We start from the raw sequence: 17,559 nt of genomic DNA, 5'->3' as shown, positions 1-17,559 counted from the left end.
AGGTGTGCCAGGTCTTTAAGCTACTAACATGAGACATTTGTAAATTAGGAAAATTGTTGATGCACATCATTTAATTGTCTTCTTTTTTGGTTGCGTTACTCATAGTCTTTCATCTGTGCTGATTACACAACACTAAACTCTCAGTTAATAGACTCACACCACCAACATGCAGACATCTTCTGGATAACATGTTTAAACTTTTAATATTAGCAGCATTGATCTCTGTGTATGTGATAAGGTTACCTGGGATAGGGCCCAAACAGCTGGGTTCTAGTCCCGCAGCAAAGAGCAAAGCAAACAGCAGAGAGGAGTGTTAGAGCAGAAGAACTGAGAGTTAATTTCTTTTATAACAGAAGGAGAGTAAGAGAGAATGGACAGGTTTAAAAACTTAGCCAGGTGGGAGTTAAAGCACAAACAAACTCTGTGTTCCTTACAGCAACCCGAACAGCTCTCTGTAGTTCTCGTCACCCTTTCCCTCCGACACCAAACTGTCCAACTTGTCAATTAGTTCAGCTTCCACCTGAACATTCAAAGAGAAATAAACTAACTCTCTGCGTGCAGCTTTATGTCAGAGCAGGCCTGTGCTGTTTCTCGGATATGATCATGGGATTATGCACATGTATCTGTGTACCTGTTTGAAGTTTCCATTTTTGCGTTGCTCCCAGTCCATCATGTCGTGAAAGATGGGGATCATGATGTTCCTCACCTCCACCTGAGGGACCAGCGTCACTCCGAGGAACGGTCCGATCATCCCAGGAATGAAATGGATCTTATTCTCTCCTAAAATCAACACGTTTTAAAATCATCTTCAATCAGTGAACAATTTATTCTATCAAGTGCAATTTTAGTGAAAAAGCTATGAAAAACAAATGTGACTCACACATGAGTTCATAAAAGCTGCAGGGAAAAGATCATTGATGTCCATTTAAAAAATATATGAAAAATAAAATAAAACTCACCCAAGTTCTGCCACATGTTGAAAAGTTCATAGGTCATCATAACTCTCATGTCGCCATATCTGCAATGAAAATAAGACTGCTATTAACTAAACCCCAATTACTTGCTGGTTTACTTAATCAAATCCTATTTCAAATGCAGCTCAGAATGTTGCACAGCATAATGCCTAATATTTATTTTTGGTCTAATAATCTTATATCCTATAAATGGTATCTTTTATACTAAATTGTCTTCTTGTACATAAAGATAGAACAGGAACGTGAGCTTGGGAATGCAAAACAAAATAGTTAAAACTGAAAGCAAATTTTAGTACATACTTCTTTACTGTGGGTACATATAAAGAAACATTAAGAACAAACATTTTCCTGTGCAGTTTGTGTTTTTGAGCAGATTCATTTTTACAAATGATGTGTAAAATATATTCAGCAACATGTTTAGTTCATGAAAGCTAAAATTAAATAATCTGGTTTGGAGTGGTTTGTCTTGAAGGTTTTTCATGTGATTGGATAAAAAGCCAAAAAGCAGAATGAAACTCGCAAGGCCACTTGCAATACCCAGACCTTCCACCAGAGTGTAGAAGAAGAGTTCTGTAGTCAATGCTACAGCAGGTTTTTGAGAAATTTGCTAACTCAGAGGTGGAGGTATCATAATGTATATCAAAAAATATGTTGGTAGAAGATCACATATGTTTTCAATCATTATAAATAAAGTTATAAAAATTACTAATTATTAATAGACTGCTCTGGTTTAATTTATGTGACACAATATGCGTTACATAAAACTACCTGCTATGTTAGTGATCCCAGGTTACCTGTGCACCAAGCATAGAGAATAGAGAATTGAGCTAATTCATGGCTTCAGCACTAAATTTCTTTATTTCAAATTGTGTTTAATGCCACAGTTCAACCAGAGATGTTCAAACTGGATGTATTAACAAATTGTTTTCTTTCACAATATTTGAGTTGTTGGAAACAGAAGTGAAGAGAATTGGAGAATTAAACCAAATGTGGAAACAAATTTGCCGTCTTAGAAAAAAAAAAAGATTTTACCACATTCATGAAGAGTCTCAATAAGGTTACACAACTGATGCAGCGCAAATATGTGAATATCTGCTTTCAGCAGGTTGAAAAATATATACAACGGTTGTAACGTTGCACAGTGTTTTAATTTTGTCTCTTTTTATTGGAACATAGTTTGACTGTGTTTTGTGAATCTTCTCACTTGTCTAAGATCTTCTTCCTCTTAGAAGGACTCAGGTTCTCCAGCTGTAAACTCGGCTGGTTGATGTAGAGAACGGCCAAACTGAAGTAGGAGTTCCACACCTGCTTATGCATATACAAGCAATAAAGCACAGACTGTTCTTCAATGCTATCCTACTTTGATTTCTGTGTAAATCTATTTAAATAAATGTTTCAGTATGGGAGGTAGAAGTTATCCTCATAATAATATTTAAATGTGTGCACCTTGAAGTCAAAGTCTGCTTCAGCAAAGTTCTTGTGCAGAGCAGGAGCAAGTTGCTGAGCTGTGGTAAGGATGATGCTGCAGAAAGTGAGCATATATATGCTGTGTTAGCGGCTGCTTGGTTTAGTTTCAGGAACCGATATATATATTGATATCAATATATGTCTCTGCTGTCCAGCAGACTATTTTTGTCTCTTACTTGCTGGTGAGAAGCCTCATGATGTTCCAGTCGCGAGGAAAAATACTGAGCTTCATCAGATTTCTAAACACACACAAAATCTTCAAAAAAAACTCCTGGGGGCCAAGAAAAGAGACGTGTCAATGTTGCTCAAACAAAATCATTATTATTTTATTGCCATAAAATTTGAAATATTTGAACTTCTTAACAGTTTGACTCGTCTTTGCTGCTGTTTGCATCAGATCTGTCATTACTAACATGACTACAGGATGATTTCGTGTTGTACCTTGAGCTCGTCCTTGCTCTGGAAATTCTCCATCAAGTGTTGAAAGTGGATATCAGTCATCTGGCGGAGAAGCGAGAGGAGGCACGAGACATACTCTCCCTGCCAAAAAGAAAGATAGGGACAGACATGTGAGCCAATCACATGGAAGCTGTTATCACCGTAGCAAAGAACCAATCAGAGATAACAATAAGAGGCTCTTTTGTGAACAAAACAATCGTCGAAAGGTGTTGGATAATAGTAACTATTCTTAATCAGGTAAACTTTGAAATTTACTTTTAATGTTCCAGAATGAATGGAAACATTTGTTCAGTTTTCAGAAAATCCGTAATTTTATTAATTCATTAATTTTCCGAGTGATGCTGTGGTTAATGCAACTAATAGTGTTTGCTTTTATTATCCTAGCTTTTCTCTTCATTTCTATGAATAATTTAAACTTTTCTATTCCAAACACAGATTATTTTATTTAGTTTGAGATCATAAAAAGGAACAAAAGGAGAAAGGAACATGAAAGGTTCAGGCCAAGGAATGAAAATGAAAAATAATTGATATATAATAGTCTATATATAATATTTGTTATTGATATATAATAGTCAAAAGTCATCTTCATAAGGTTTTTATTTGTAAACAATTTTTAAATACATTCTACATCCATTTCACAATTATGCACCATTTTGTGAAGATCTTCAAGAATTCCAATAAAAAACATTAATGCTTTTGTTTCTAACATGACAAATTGTAAAAAGTTTAGGGGGATGAAAACTTTTGAAAGTCTGTAAAATAGCTAGAGGATGTGGGGGAGAGCATAAGAAATATTTTCAACACTTTTAAAGCCAATAATGCCGCATGCAAGCATTCCCAACAAGGACAAGCAGTTTTTGTCTAACCAGAAAACTAATATGATGGCATAGGAATAATGACAGGATGGATTAAGACAGGGCAATATGAAAAACTATTTAAATCTTTATTCTCTGTTGACTAGATTTAAATTTCAGTGTATCAAATGTCAAAACTAATCTAAATTATAGAACAGGAAAATAACCAGGGAAAACCATGTTTAATATTGCCCAGTCCTAACAGAGAGGCAGCATGGCGAGGGGCAGGTCAGGGAAGAGGGCGGTGAAGTAGTAGTCATATTGTTAGTTACTAACAGTGATCTCCGCGGTGCACTGCGGACAGCGTTGACCCCTTACCGCCTCCTGCGATTGGCTCTTGCTCATGATGGACAGAAGTGTCTGCAGGAGGACGTCCAACAGAGATTCCACCATCATCTCCACCTCTTCCTGCACCGACGTGTCCTGGAGGAAGAGACGAGGAGGAAACGTGGCGTGAAGGGGACGGTTTGGAAAAAGGTTTAAAAGAAAGTGGAATTGGGGCAGAACAAAAGAAATGGGAAGGTAGAAAAGAAAAGTACGCAAGACAAACACAAAATAACATAAAGGATTCACTGCATTTCCCCTTTTTGTAGATATCAGAGGGAAGAAAAAACATTCAGATATCAATTAGCATATATGTGTAATAAATCAACCCCATAACTCACTCAGTATCAATTGAAAAACAATGTCTTTTGGAAATTGGTAACAGGAAATACTAGTACACAGTTTGTAGTAATATTTAAAATCTAAACAAAGTAAAAATCTTCATTGCTTCCTTCAGGAAGCTTTACTGGCTTTGGTGATACTTTAGGTTTAGATAAATTTCCCAAATGAGCCTAATAAGTTCAGCACTGTTTAAAAGTTTTTGACTTTTTAGAAAATAATGTGGAATAAAATAATTTATCCTCAGACTTTAATGACATGAGAGACAACTTGGATGTATGTTCTGCATTACATTCATGTGTATACATGGGTTACCAGTGAGCTGCTCTTGATAATGGAGAAAATGGAGCTGAGTATCCCTGAACAGATGAGCAGTTCTTTCTGTTGCCTCAGATGAAGATGGATGTGATGCAGGACGACTGGGAGCAGAATCCTCCGAGACTCTGGAGGCAAACACACAGCAGGTTAAACATTACTCATTATGGACAAATAAATATGTTCAGTTTACAGACTGATTTCATATATTATTTGAAAACAATTCATAAATAAATTTGTAAAAGCTAACCAGAATTTGATGGTTTTCAAGGGATCTTTTTTAGTGAGCAGAAACTGTTTTAGTTATTTTAATTTTTTTTCCCTAAAACATTTATATCCCCTTCCTGTTGTGGAGAAAAATAAATCAGAAGAAAACTAAAATTAGGCTGATATATGGAAGCTGTTACCAGGGAAAGAGAAGAGTCTGCTGTCCACAGTTCGAGCGATGGACTGCAGCTTCACCACGTCCATCGATTGTCCAATATGCACTGTTGATGGCATGCTGCCCAAGGTCCCACGCACAAACTCTGCCACCTCCTGCACCGTGAACATCTGCAGCAGCTCATCAAAGATGGCAGGGAAGGAGTTTAACAGCGCAGCCTAAAGAAGAAAAACAGGAAAAATGGAACAAGTGAGGAAATTAGGAGGATATTCAGATGACAGCACAGGTGAGGGTCTGGAAGATGGAGATTTATGTTAGAAAGAGAACAAGGAGGTTAACGGTGTCAGTTTCAGTGAATGTGATGAGAGAAAGGTGTCCATGATTCTGTAAAACAACCAAAGAGAGCAGAATTGAGTCACTTTGAAAAGCTGATTTCCAAAATGAATCTTTTCATCACAACTCAGGTGTGCAGCTCATGCAAGTTTGTCCCAATCCACAGCATGATGACTCATCATAAAAATGTGTTGGTTTTTAAGTATATTCACTGAGGATAATGTGACTTGGAGGGGAAGACTTGTTAGTCGTTGCTATTAGAGGGAATATATTAAAGTGGTTTTCAAGTGGGCATTAAATATATGCCAATGAGCCAAAAAACTGAAAATAAATAATAGAAATTACCTTTATTTTTTTATTGATGCACTACATTTTGCAAAAGAGCTATTCACCTGTTTTAATAAGGAGTGAAAAAAAGAGTTAACTTACAGAAGGCATTTCACAAAATAAAATAAGGGGAAAAAAACTGTAAACCTGCAGGGCAAAAAGACAAAGATTTACCAGTATGGGTAGAAAACAAAGACACATAAACTGAGATAAGTGGTGACCCTCCAGCAGTCACTGGCTTCTTTATGTAAATAACTAAAGCTGTGGATAGAAATTAGGATACTTGAAGTTCAAATTTTTTGGTTTCTGGGTTGCTGAAGTCAAAATTTAAGGTTGAGTAAACTGGATTTGATCATGATTTAGGAGATGAAAAGTTCATAAATCTGCTCATGCCGCTTCAGTCCAAATGTGCACAATAGACAGGATTTTAGCCTTTTTCGTGTGTCTAAATTGTCTCTATTAACACTAGTCTGATCACTTCAGATAAAAACGTTCAATCAAAAGCTAAATTTGAATATACTTTATATGGATAATTGCCAACTCTTAGCTCAGCTCAAAAACAGATTTTCTTGTTACTCTTGAAATCTTGAATCATTCTTCAGTATATTTTAAATCCATCAAACATAAATCTTTTGGTGATCTTTTAAACCAGAGATACTAGTAGGTCTCCATGTTTTTTGCAGATATTTCAGCATTTTTCTTTTACTGCCTTTTACTTATTTTCTCTTTAATGTCTAGTTTTAAGTTATTTTTTTGTTCTATATTCACTGAGGATACTGTGACTTGGAGGGGAAGACTTGTTAGTCGTTGCTGTTAGAGGGAATGTATTAACGTAGGTGAGCATGGTGTAATGGGTTTTGTGTAAATGATTTGTCAGTGCAGAACAAACATGAAGTGTTAGAATGTGTGAAACCAAACATGATGTGCGTGTGGTGTATTTGTGCATTATTAGGCTCACAAACAGCTGAAGACATGAACAGGAACTCTGGGCTTCACACAACAAACTGGGAGTTGTTGCTTTCTTCTAAACGTCTACTTACTGACAGCGAAGGCGGCCGCAGAGCGTTGGAGCTCCACGCCTGAGAGCAGCTAGATGGCACGCCACCAGGAACCTGCCCTGGGACAGGGGCCTGGATCTGGCCCAGGGCAGAGACTAGAGCTAAGGGGCCCGCAGGCCCAATGCAGGGGCCTGGAGTCTGATTGGGGCCGGGGCAAGGCTGAGAGCCCTGTGGTGTGCGGGTAAGAAGGAGGTCCAGGGGAAAACATCGGGACCCAATGAAGGACAGTTATGGGGATTGAAAAAGAAGGTGATGCGAATAAGCAGGGAAAGTAGAAAAAAGGTGTAAAAGGAGAAAAAGTTAAATTAAAGCAACTAATGCAAAACAGCTTGGGTAGAAACTTTATAATAACACAAGTCAAACTAAATAAATATTTATGGCACTACTTGTTATAGAAGCAAATTAAAGTCTTGTGCAAAGCATAATGAAATAAGCTGAATAAATGAGTGAAGCAGTGACATTCAGTTCATTTAAAAGAATGAAAGATTTGAAGTAAAGAAGCTTTGTTCAGTTTGTGCGTTAAAAAGTGTTCCCCTCACCTGAGTGAATATGAGGGTCTCTGAGTTGCGGCTGTCCAGGCTGAGGACGAAGCGGATGGACTGAAAGAGTTCCTGGATGCTGGTTCGAAACTGTTCCTCCTCCATCCCGCAGGTGGCCCGGGAGTAAAGGATCCGAGACTGGATGATGAACTTGAACAGATACTCCAGAGCCTGATAACAGTTTGGTGTTTAGGACAGAAAAAATACTTGTGAGATACATAAAAAATGTAAATACACAAAAAATAACTTGAATAGTATGCAAGAGACGTTTGCTTCAAAAACAGAAATACATCAAGTAAACAGTTAACAAAATGATCTTCATAATAAAAATGTGGATTCAATCTAGTTTCTAGATGAAGAAAATTGGATTTGAATGAGCTCCAACTCAAAAGAAATGCAGCAGACTTTTCATTTAACTGCAGTTTGTTGAGCATGACCTTAATAAGAAGGAAACATCACAAACGAGTTTATACACAGTTTGTAAAATAATTTAAAATACTGTAACAAACATGAGCTAAAAACAACTGAAGCACACAGAGACTTCAAAAAGATGAATTAAGAATTAGAAGCCATAGCTGCAGAATATGTCAAAACTATTCTCAATAATTCACGTCGTCCACTTGTACATGACAGTGTGACTCATTTGAGATTGATGTTTGAGTCTGATGAATATTTCAAACTGCTGAGCAGCTTTGTTGAATGAAAGTGCTACAGTCTGCAGTGTCTACAAAAATGGTCCATCTATTTTAAAATAAATGCTTCCTATTCTTTTTCAGTAGTCAGAGCAAGGACACATAGACATAAAATAATCCTAAAGAAAAGAGAGCATTTATTTGCTTTATTTTTGGCTTGGTTTGGTTTAGGAAAAGCATATTATTTACAGAAACTGTACAAATCAACAATTGCATGTAACATTACAAGCTTGGTTGGAGTGGAGCATGTAAACATATCTGACAACTTATAGAACTGCATTTAGTTTTCTTAGATCTAATTTACATAATGTAACACGTGAACTGCTTCATGTGTGGTTCTACTTTGAATCATCTGAGGTATTAAAACAACGTGACCTGTGAGTTTCCACTCGCTCTTACCCTCATTGCTTCCTGAATGTGGTCTTGTCTGACCACCTCAGCAGAGCGGTCCATATACCACTTCAGACAGCGAATCAGCTCTCTGGAAAACAAACAATAATCACAGCACTTGTCTTTACAAGAGAATTACAAAAGCTACACTCACATGCTGTTATTAGGTGGTGTAATTAATTTACCAAACTAGGTGGCCAAGTAATATCTCTCCGTAAACACAACTCCACTTAATCAGAGGAAGTTGACTTTGACTATTAATTTTTATTTTATTTTCAACTGCTTGATTTAGTAGATCTTTATGACAAAGAAGAAACGCTTAATTAAAAAACTTACAGTATTTTATAAATAAGTCAAACTTTTTCAGCTCAGTGAGATTTAATTTCCATCTCTTACAGTGTCTCATTGTCATTCTTTTTAGTATTTTTTTCAGATCATCAATTTGGAGAATAGATCAAGAATTAACCCTCAGTTGAAGGAACATAGTTGCAGCCAGAGGCAGAAAAACTCACTTGTAGGCCAGAGCTCCAGCAAAGTGTTTCTGGATATATGTGTCCATCACCGGCCTGAAGTGGTAGTATTTACTGTCCCTGAGCAAGTTAATGATAAAAACCTGGAAGAGACCGATAAATCTATTAATAAAATCTTAATAATAATCAGAGAGAATAAGCAGTAAGCTTTGCAAAAGGTAAAAGAAAAATGCACAGAAGATAAATAGTTGTACCAAATGTTGAAGCAAACTGTGATTTTTTATAAACATGTTAAAATGTACAGTCTTTACTCAAATTAAATTGCTTTCCTGCTTTATTTCCTTCAACAAACTATCTTACCAATGACTGAAACACAAGGGGTCCATATTTGTCTGTGTTGTCATCCAAAATGGAGAATAATGTGTCCAGAATATCCTGAAGAAACTGTAAAAAACACAAAACAAATAGTTGCTCATGTTTCTCTGCAATCAAAAAGGCAGGTGCTTGGGTTCCCTGAAGAACGACGTGATCCGTCACGCTAATGGAAAAACAAGGAAATAATCTGCCTACTTTAACAATGAGCATTATACGTACTATAAAAAACGAATAAGTTGATAGTAGTGTAGTCTGCTGGAAGCTTTATCTACAGTGGGTCAAAATGTTGAGTTAGTGTTGACTGCAGACTGATACAAAGGTCACTTTAGGAGTATTTGCAGAGGAACACTGACTGAACCCTGACAGCCAGATGGTCTTCAACAAGCCAACCATCAATGCAACTTCAAAGGAATTACTTCAATCTTTCCGAAACTGTAAAAAAATAAAATAAATAAAGTACAGTCAAATTAAACTGTGTTGAAATGTGCTGCCAACATTTTCACACCTCAGATGATGTGAGCTGCCAAACAATGAAAATCATTATCCTTTAACAACACATCTGGGACAAGGGCAGCCTATTATCACCTGGGGACATTACACTACAGCAGGGGAAGCCGGTGAGCTGAACTCAAATAAAAGTCAAAGTAAAGCTGTTAATCTATCAAGCTAAATGGTAAATACAAATGTTTTCTCATTTGGACTGACATACTACAGAAATGATACTTAGTTGCAGTTTCTCACTGCTGGAACCACAGCCTTTATGATCATAAGACAAGTATTTTGATGTAATAAGAATTATGAACACAAACAGAGCTTTCTTCCTCCCTTTTGTTGTCACAATGAACCTCACCTTGACTATTTCTTCACCACTGACGTGTCGCAGACGCCCAAGGATGTCCATGACCCGGTCAGGATGGGCCTTCCACTTAAGGAGAGCCAGGAGGTCCACTGAGAAAATAATAGAAATATAATAAACATAATAATGAAATGACCCAATGAAAAACTGATTATGACATGGTTAAATTAATAACTTTTGACAGAATCAGGAAAATATGACAACACAAAAAGTATTTTTGTTGGGAACAAATCTGCTTCACAAGAAAATATGTTTAGCAGTGAAGAGGTGGTTTTGCCTATACAAGAAGTTTGCAGTCCATTGCCAACTATAGGAACCTTCCCCACATGCTGTGTCACTAAGCCTAGCTGATGACCTACTATTTTGTAAATTTGATTGCCGGCCCTTCACACCTCACTCCCACACGAAGAGCTTTCCCAAACTTCCCACCAACAACACAACACCTTAACTCCCCTGCCCCCACCCAACCACTGCCTGCTCTACAGATCAAAGATGATGATGAGAATAAGGTCTTCCAGTGTCTGAATGTGTAGAAGGCCCTGGGTCCTGTACCAGGGTTTTCGACCTCTCTCCTGACGTCCCGAAACCGGGTCAAAAGACCCCGAGTCCAAACTGACGACTCTGATGGCTCAAATTAGCATCCCTTCTTCAATTGTAAATGTGGCCATTGACCGTCAGGCCAGAGGGTAGGAGTGTGAATAGTCCATGTTGGGGGTGGGTGTGATCTATGATGGAGGCAGCTCTACAGTAGACTCTCCTGTAGGTAATGCTCTTCAGTTTAGTTTTGATGCATACATGAAGTGTTTTTGGAGAGATGTGACCTTTTGCAGCTGATCCATGATGTTGTGCTGCATTATCCAGGTCATTTTGCCAAATGTACATAGAGTTTGCTAAACATACAATCTGTTTCAAGAAATATGCAAAGGTTTTTCTAAAAGAAATTAGTAATGTTTTTCTTTTAAATAAAGCTAAGTGGGTTTAAAATGACAGTTTAGAAATAAACTAACCAAATTAATTGTGTTGATCCACCTCAAAAAAATCATGCAAAAAGTGTAAGCAAACGAGATCTGGGAGACTTTGCACATGCAAATTTGCATGCAGCCTTTTGTGCTGTGGAGGATAAATAGGTGACTGCTTCACCTATTTAGTTCACAAGAACTAATGGCATTTATTTCAGTCATTATCTTGCGGGGGGTGACCAAGGTTCCATCACTATGTGACAGCTGGTCAGCAAACCTGGCAAACATGATTGACATGGCAGCACTGAATGCACATGTGCTTTATCAGGCATGCATTGGGGTGCAGGAGAGACGGGTGGACTTCCTGGTTGAGCTTGCAAAAGAGTTCGGTAACTCTCATGTGAGTGAGAAGAAGGCACACAAGGACAAACTGCTTCGGCAACAACCTTCCACACCCAGCTCAGGCAAAAGGGCGAAGTGTCAGGTCAACCATCGATGCAGGATGCGTGTCCCGAGGCCGAAACATCATCAGTGACCCCTAACACCCCCACCATGGACTGTTCTCCCTGCTGCCCTCTGGAAAGAGGTTCTGCAGCATCCGGTGCAGGTCCACCAGGTTCCGAAACAGCTTTTTCCCACTTGCCATCAGACTGCTGAACTCTTAACTGGACTGCACTCAAAAACTGGTCTCCACTTTATACCTTGCACATGTACAGAGCTAAATAACTTCTATTTTACTGTCAGTCCTGCACTTTATATTTTATATTTAGAGTTATATTCATATTTTATACTGTATTTTATTCTGGAGTAACCTCACAACATTGGAACCTCAAACATTATCGAACGAAATTTCGTTCTGTATACACCCTGTGCATGCAAAATGACAATAAAGTCAGTCTAAGTCTAAGGAACAATTGTGCAACTGTGAGATGCGTTGAGGCCATTACCAGGGTAATTATAAGGTAATGGCCTTATTTACAGAACAAAAGCGCCTGCTAGCTAAAATCCTTCAGGTCAGTCGACCCATCTCTGGGCTCCAAAGGTAGAAATGTTAAATGACCTTTCTCTGGTACTTCCAGTGTTGAGACTCCCCTCTCTTAACAACTTGACCCCATCTTCACTGATAACTTAGAATCTCCCCTTACCCTACAACTGTGGATCATTTCCAGTTTCTAGTTCCTAATTTCGGGGCTGCACAGTGGCGCAGTTGGTAGCACTGTTGCCTTGCAGCAAGAAGGTCCTGGGTTCGATTCCCGGCCAGGGTCTTTCTGCATGGAGTTTGCATGTTCTCCCTGTGCATGCGTGGGTTCTCTCCGGGTACTCCGGCTTCCTCCCACAGTCCAAAAACATGACTGTCAGGTCGATTGGTTTCTCTAAATTCTCCCTAGGTGTGAGTGTGTGTGTGCATGGTTGTTTGTCCTGTATGTCTCTGTGTTGCCCTGCGACAGACTGGCGACCTGTCCAGGGTGTACCCCGCCTCTCGCCCGGAACGTAGCTGGAGATAGGCACCAGCAACCCTCCCGACCCCATTAGGGACAAGGGTGAACAGGAAATGGATGGATGGATGGATAGTTCCTAATTTCTAGTTTTCTTAGAAACCAAGACGGTCCTCACACATCCACTCCATCTGAAAGAAGGTCCTGCATAGATTTCTGTTGGTCATCTACTAAACTGTCCTCTTACAGTCTGTCCTGCGTATCTGTGTGGTTTGGCTCATCCACTGTACAATAGAGGTCCACAGTGCAACAAACAACTTGGTCTCCAGTGAGGAACATCAGGACTGACATTCTCTCTATTCATGACCTATTCAGGTTTCAAGTAGCTTGAATTTTTTTTATTTGCTGACTTTTACCCTCTGGTCATTGCTACAGAGCGCTAAAGGCAAAAACTAGCCATACAGAGACAGTTTCTATTGCCAGGTCATCTGTCTGCTGAACTCAATGAATACCTCACAGGGTACTCAGCTTCTCAGCTGGAAACAAATACTGCTCTTGTCCTTACTTACTAAGTGTTTTTGTTACATATCATAGCGTGCTGTTAGGGACTATATTTTGATTATAATGTGAGCGATGAAATTGAAGTTACATTCTTTTGTTATACCCATAAATTTGAAGAAGAAAGTTGATTTGGATTTTAATGTTTCTGACAGAGTGGTAAATCAACATCGTAAAATGTCCAAATCTTTTTATTAAGAAGAAATTCTGTTATTGCAGTTTGGTTACGAGTGCAGCCAATATTTTGTTTTCAATTAGAAACATCAGCAGCAGCTCATCAACATGTAATATTTGAGGCCTTAGTGCATTATTTCAAAACATATTGAGCAAAATTATGCTAAACATTGACACTGTAGGTGTTTAGTAGGCCTAATATGAAAAGATTCTGTTTTCCTGTAAAATTGAGATGTTTTTAATGTATTTATTAAATTTTTTTTAACTGAAGGAAGATTTAATTTTCTGATAGCGGATTTAAAAGCTACTGGATTAACTGGTTACCGTTCTGAGTGAGCTTGGTGGAGGAAAGCTGCGTGGCAATCCAGAATGTCTCCTTGGTGCTTCGCTGGAAGATGAGGCTGGACGGGATGTTGGGACAGCTGTTGAAGTCGTCCTTACAGCATGGAAGGCCAAGGTAGAGGGCGTGGTTACTGAAGGTTGTGTTCTCATCACACTAAACCCACAAAGATGAAAAAAGGATGAAAAGGTAGAGAAATTTAAAAACAAGGGCTCTTGTTTTAATGCTGATTTAAATTGTAATTAATAAGATCAAAAGCAATCTGATTCACTTTTTTAATCTAACAGCCGTATTTTGCCAGAGTTTTTACATTTTGAGCTGAAAGTTTAACTGGTCAGTATAGTGAATGACTGGAAGTGCAAAAGAACTGTGTACTATTTTCAGACAAAAGTCTATAATAGAAGAAGAAGACGAACAAACATATGACGTGTATGCAGCGTTTTTCTCTGACCTTGTAGACATAGAGCTCATGGCTCTCGTCAGATAAAGTAGTTCCATCCTCTCTCATCAGAGGGGTGAAGGCAAAGCCATAAAGTTTTTTCTCTCCTTTATCTTTTGCTATAGAGTGAGAGAAAACAGGGAGAAAATAGAAATGTAAAAGGAGAGAAGCAATGAAAGTTTTACTGCTGTAACAGCCAGAAAGTGCAATAAAAATACTTATTAAGAGCTTTGGGAATTATCCATTTATGATGTCATGTTACCTTTGATTTACCATTCACCAATAATATGTTTCACAGTCTTATTTATAACAAGTTTCTCACTGCCAGCTCTGTTAATCTACTGAGGGCATGCATAATGCACTCACTTGAGCAATGTCTGAACTCAAAGCGGAGGTGGGACCCTCTGAAACGATCAATGGGAATCGGCAGTTTGATCACTTCACTCCAGCGAGGGCTGTTGTTGTGGTAGAGGACGAAGGAGCGATACTCTGGGATGTTGGGCTCCCCTGAACCCAGACTGATGCAGTCCTGCAGGGGGAGCCAGAGAGTTTGTGCAAACAGAAACAAACATGAAAAAATATGTAATAATTGAAGTTTTAAGCAGCTCATTTTTAGATGTGTGAGGTGTTGTTGATTGGGAACAATAAGTTAGATTAATGTTAAGTATTTAAACTATTTATTGGTTTAAGTAAAACAATTTTAACATAAATCTGCCCAGGGTACAGATACATTTAAGGTTACCTATGTAAGCACTGATGCTTTTGTATTTTGCAAATTGGTTATGTTTTTCTTTTTACATTACTGATATCATACTAAGCAGCATATATATGTAGGATTACTTTCATACCTTCAGCACTTCCCCATCTGCGTAGATGACATACATGGTCACTTCGATGTTTTTCTGAACACTCTTCCCTCCTCTTTCAAAGTCTCCTCGCTCCAGAGTCAGGTACAGGTCATTACGGATGTCGCCTGATTCCAGGAAAAGATGCAAAACACAAAGCAGGACAAATTAAGAGCAACAGTTATATTAAGATGCAATTACAGTCTGTAACTGTTTCAGTCTGTTCACATTTAAGTACTATAAAACACACAAATAGTATAAAGGACACACATGTCCTCAAGCACAGACTAAATCTCAGACACATTTAAAGCTGAATATCTTTAACATACAGAAGACAAATGACCTGTGTTATCCTGTGTGGATTCATTTGTCATTTTAAGCTTGTCCTTACAGAGGAGGTGTCACCTCTAATACATCAGGTTGGGCGTTAAATACTCACTCTATCTCTGCCGGAGGGGAGGAGTGCTTAAGGTGTGTGAAAGAGGTGTGAAAGATGCTTTGGCATGTTGTGTGTTTTACAATGTAGCCCTGCTGTCTCTGCTTTAGAGGACAGGTTCAGGGTTAATGTTACTCCCTGTGCTTATTTGGGTAATTTCTCAAAATATAACACTGTAAGTTGGGGGCTAAATATTAAATTCTGATTAAAATACAATAAAACAATACAGGAAGGGTCTGATGCCACAGACACGACTGTGTTTTTTCATGTTCGAGATCCTAAGAGCAGTTTAAGCGCACCTGCAAGGCTAAGATTGTTTGTTGATATATTTTAATATTAAAATCAGCATATGACAATTATCTACAAATTAACAGGTTGGAACAAAAATATGTTGCTCACAAGATGAGGGACACAGTGGCCTGTGACAAAATGCCACCTGTGTTAGCAAAGTGTTTGTCCTGTAGGACAGAAGATTTGACTGTACACTAAATTAAAAACCCACATAGCTGATGGAGGATATTTACACATTAGTGAGAACCTTGAAAAACAAAGACTTTACTGCAAAGTTACTTGATGCATTCACAAGAAATCCACTGAAGTCAAACATATTTACATGACCTGTCATAGTTACACGTCGATCTCATATTTCTTTCATGCTGCAGGAGCGAGCATGGATTTATTATGTTCTCTGTCTCACTGTTACCCACAGTGTTATGAAGCTGAGATGCGGCTGTTAAAATGTTAAAATGGAACAAAGACAGGGCAGAACGTGTTGAAGATTCTTGTTGATATAGAACATGGCTCTGTGAAATAGCTCAAACGTTGCTGATGTTAATGTTTTGTTACAAAAAGAAAGCTGTAGAAGTTGAACTCAAAATGTAAACCGAGCAGGTCAGGTCTTAGAATAAATGAATCAAGTTATTAAAAAAACAATGCAGTCTTTTGTGAGACTTGAGCACCACCAAATGCTATATATTGAAGTAGGTTTTGACTGAGGATTATGTTTGGGTCTCTGCACAAAGCTATTTGTAGATACCAAATGTATGCAAACAGGAGTTCTTCTAATTATCAAACAAAATACAAAGGCACATTTATTCCTGAAATAATGTGTGGGCAAATGCGGTGTGGGGAAATGGCATTTATCTAAATTGGGAGTTTGTCTACAAATTTAGAGGAAAGCCAGCCCCACTCAATATATGTTTATATATATTTTAACCAGAGCAAATTGAAACTTTAAAGAGAGCTTTTGCATCTCTCAGATAGCATGAAAAAATATTCTCTGTTGAAAGCTTTGGGTAATTTTGATGCAAGGGAAGCTTTACAAAGTATTCATTCATATATCATATATCACTTTGAAACTTGATATCAAAGAGATTTATCTAGTCAGAAGTTTTGAAGGTTTTAAGGAAATGCTGGTGAGGTGCATCCGCTATGGCTAGAACAAAATCAGCAACCTGGTTCAAGAAGTGATACAAATTGCTCAGATCTGTTGACCTTGACAGGCATTATTGATCCGATGTGTATTTAGCACCTTCTACTTCATGAAGCTAGTGCTGAAACAAAGCAAATGTTGTTAACCGTATTTCCACTATTAGCCCATTCCAAATTCCTGCAAAGACGGTGAGTAAAATGAGGCTGATATTGTAAACTCTAAAAAGACATCAAAAGTAAGTGGGCCCCATATATCCCCATAATCAATATCCAGTTCATTTTTAAAGCATTTTTTAAATAAAGTTGTATTAATCAAAATACCCTTTCCAAAAGTCAAATTTGGAATACTTTCACTTCTAATATTTCCCTGATGTTGATTATTGTGCTGCGTTCAGACAGAACCTAAAAATAAAACAAACAGTGTGGGTGGACACGTGTTACCAGAGCACATTGTGCAGGATGTGACTCACCTGGCATGATGACATCTGGGAATCCCAGTTTCCGAGTGATGGCTACCCCCCTGCTAAAAATGAGAGGGTTTTCTCTGCGGACCTGCTCCATGTCACCTCTGAGCAGCTGCAGGGAGATGATCAGTCCTGCAGGATTTCATGGGGAGAAGACTTGAGAATGAGTCACTTCACAGAAAAATAAGAGAGCAGAACAAAAGCAGAAATAAAAGAGAAAAGAATAAAAGGCATATGTAAGGAAAAAGAAAAATCTTGACCAAGTCATTTCTAAAGAAGAGCAAAAATAGCTGCATTTCAGCGCTTAAAAAGACAAGCGCAAA

The 17,559-nt window shown here is 38.2% G+C and overlaps 1 protein-coding gene across 9 annotated transcripts in view; it reads right to left on the bottom strand.

The window, feature by feature from the left end:
- Window positions 1-17,559, bottom strand: part of LOC114135611 (dedicator of cytokinesis protein 3) — a 159,174-nt gene that overhangs the window by 14,016 nt on the left and 127,599 nt on the right. For 7 of the 9 annotated variants that reach the window (XM_028003044.1, XM_028003035.1, XM_028003037.1 and 4 more), the window contains 21 exons: window positions 17,243-17,368; window positions 14,909-15,033; window positions 14,427-14,589; window positions 14,073-14,179; window positions 13,606-13,777; window positions 10,149-10,246; window positions 9,284-9,367; window positions 8,966-9,066; window positions 8,463-8,544; window positions 7,372-7,542; window positions 5,140-5,332; window positions 4,733-4,860; window positions 4,031-4,177; window positions 2,883-2,981; window positions 2,618-2,712; window positions 2,421-2,496; window positions 2,179-2,279; window positions 960-1,018; window positions 632-780; window positions 435-520; window positions 244-270 (listed from right to left, as the gene is read on the bottom strand). In XM_028003044.1, the coding sequence (XP_027858845.1) occupies window positions 244-270; window positions 435-520; window positions 632-780; window positions 960-1,018; window positions 2,179-2,279; window positions 2,421-2,496; window positions 2,618-2,712; window positions 2,883-2,981; window positions 4,031-4,177; window positions 4,733-4,860; window positions 5,140-5,332; window positions 7,372-7,542; window positions 8,463-8,544; window positions 8,966-9,066; window positions 9,284-9,367; window positions 10,149-10,246; window positions 13,606-13,777; window positions 14,073-14,179; window positions 14,427-14,589; window positions 14,909-15,033; window positions 17,243-17,368 (2,389 nt within the window). The remainder of the gene's footprint in view (window positions 1-243; window positions 271-434; window positions 521-631; window positions 781-959; window positions 1,019-2,178; window positions 2,280-2,420; window positions 2,497-2,617; window positions 2,713-2,882; window positions 2,982-4,030; window positions 4,178-4,732; window positions 4,861-5,139; window positions 5,333-7,371; window positions 7,543-8,462; window positions 8,545-8,965; window positions 9,067-9,283; window positions 9,368-10,148; window positions 10,247-13,605; window positions 13,778-14,072; window positions 14,180-14,426; window positions 14,590-14,908; window positions 15,034-17,242; window positions 17,369-17,559) is intronic. The other 2 variants (XM_028003039.1, XM_028003038.1) reach the window with 2 other exon arrangements.

Source organism: Xiphophorus couchianus, chromosome 20, assembly GCF_001444195.1.
Source record: "Xiphophorus couchianus chromosome 20, X_couchianus-1.0, whole genome shotgun sequence".
Taxonomy (NCBI): domain Eukaryota; kingdom Metazoa; phylum Chordata; class Actinopteri; order Cyprinodontiformes; family Poeciliidae; genus Xiphophorus; species Xiphophorus couchianus.
Note: the sequence above shows the minus strand (reverse complement) of the source record. Positions and strands in the feature narration are given on the sequence as shown.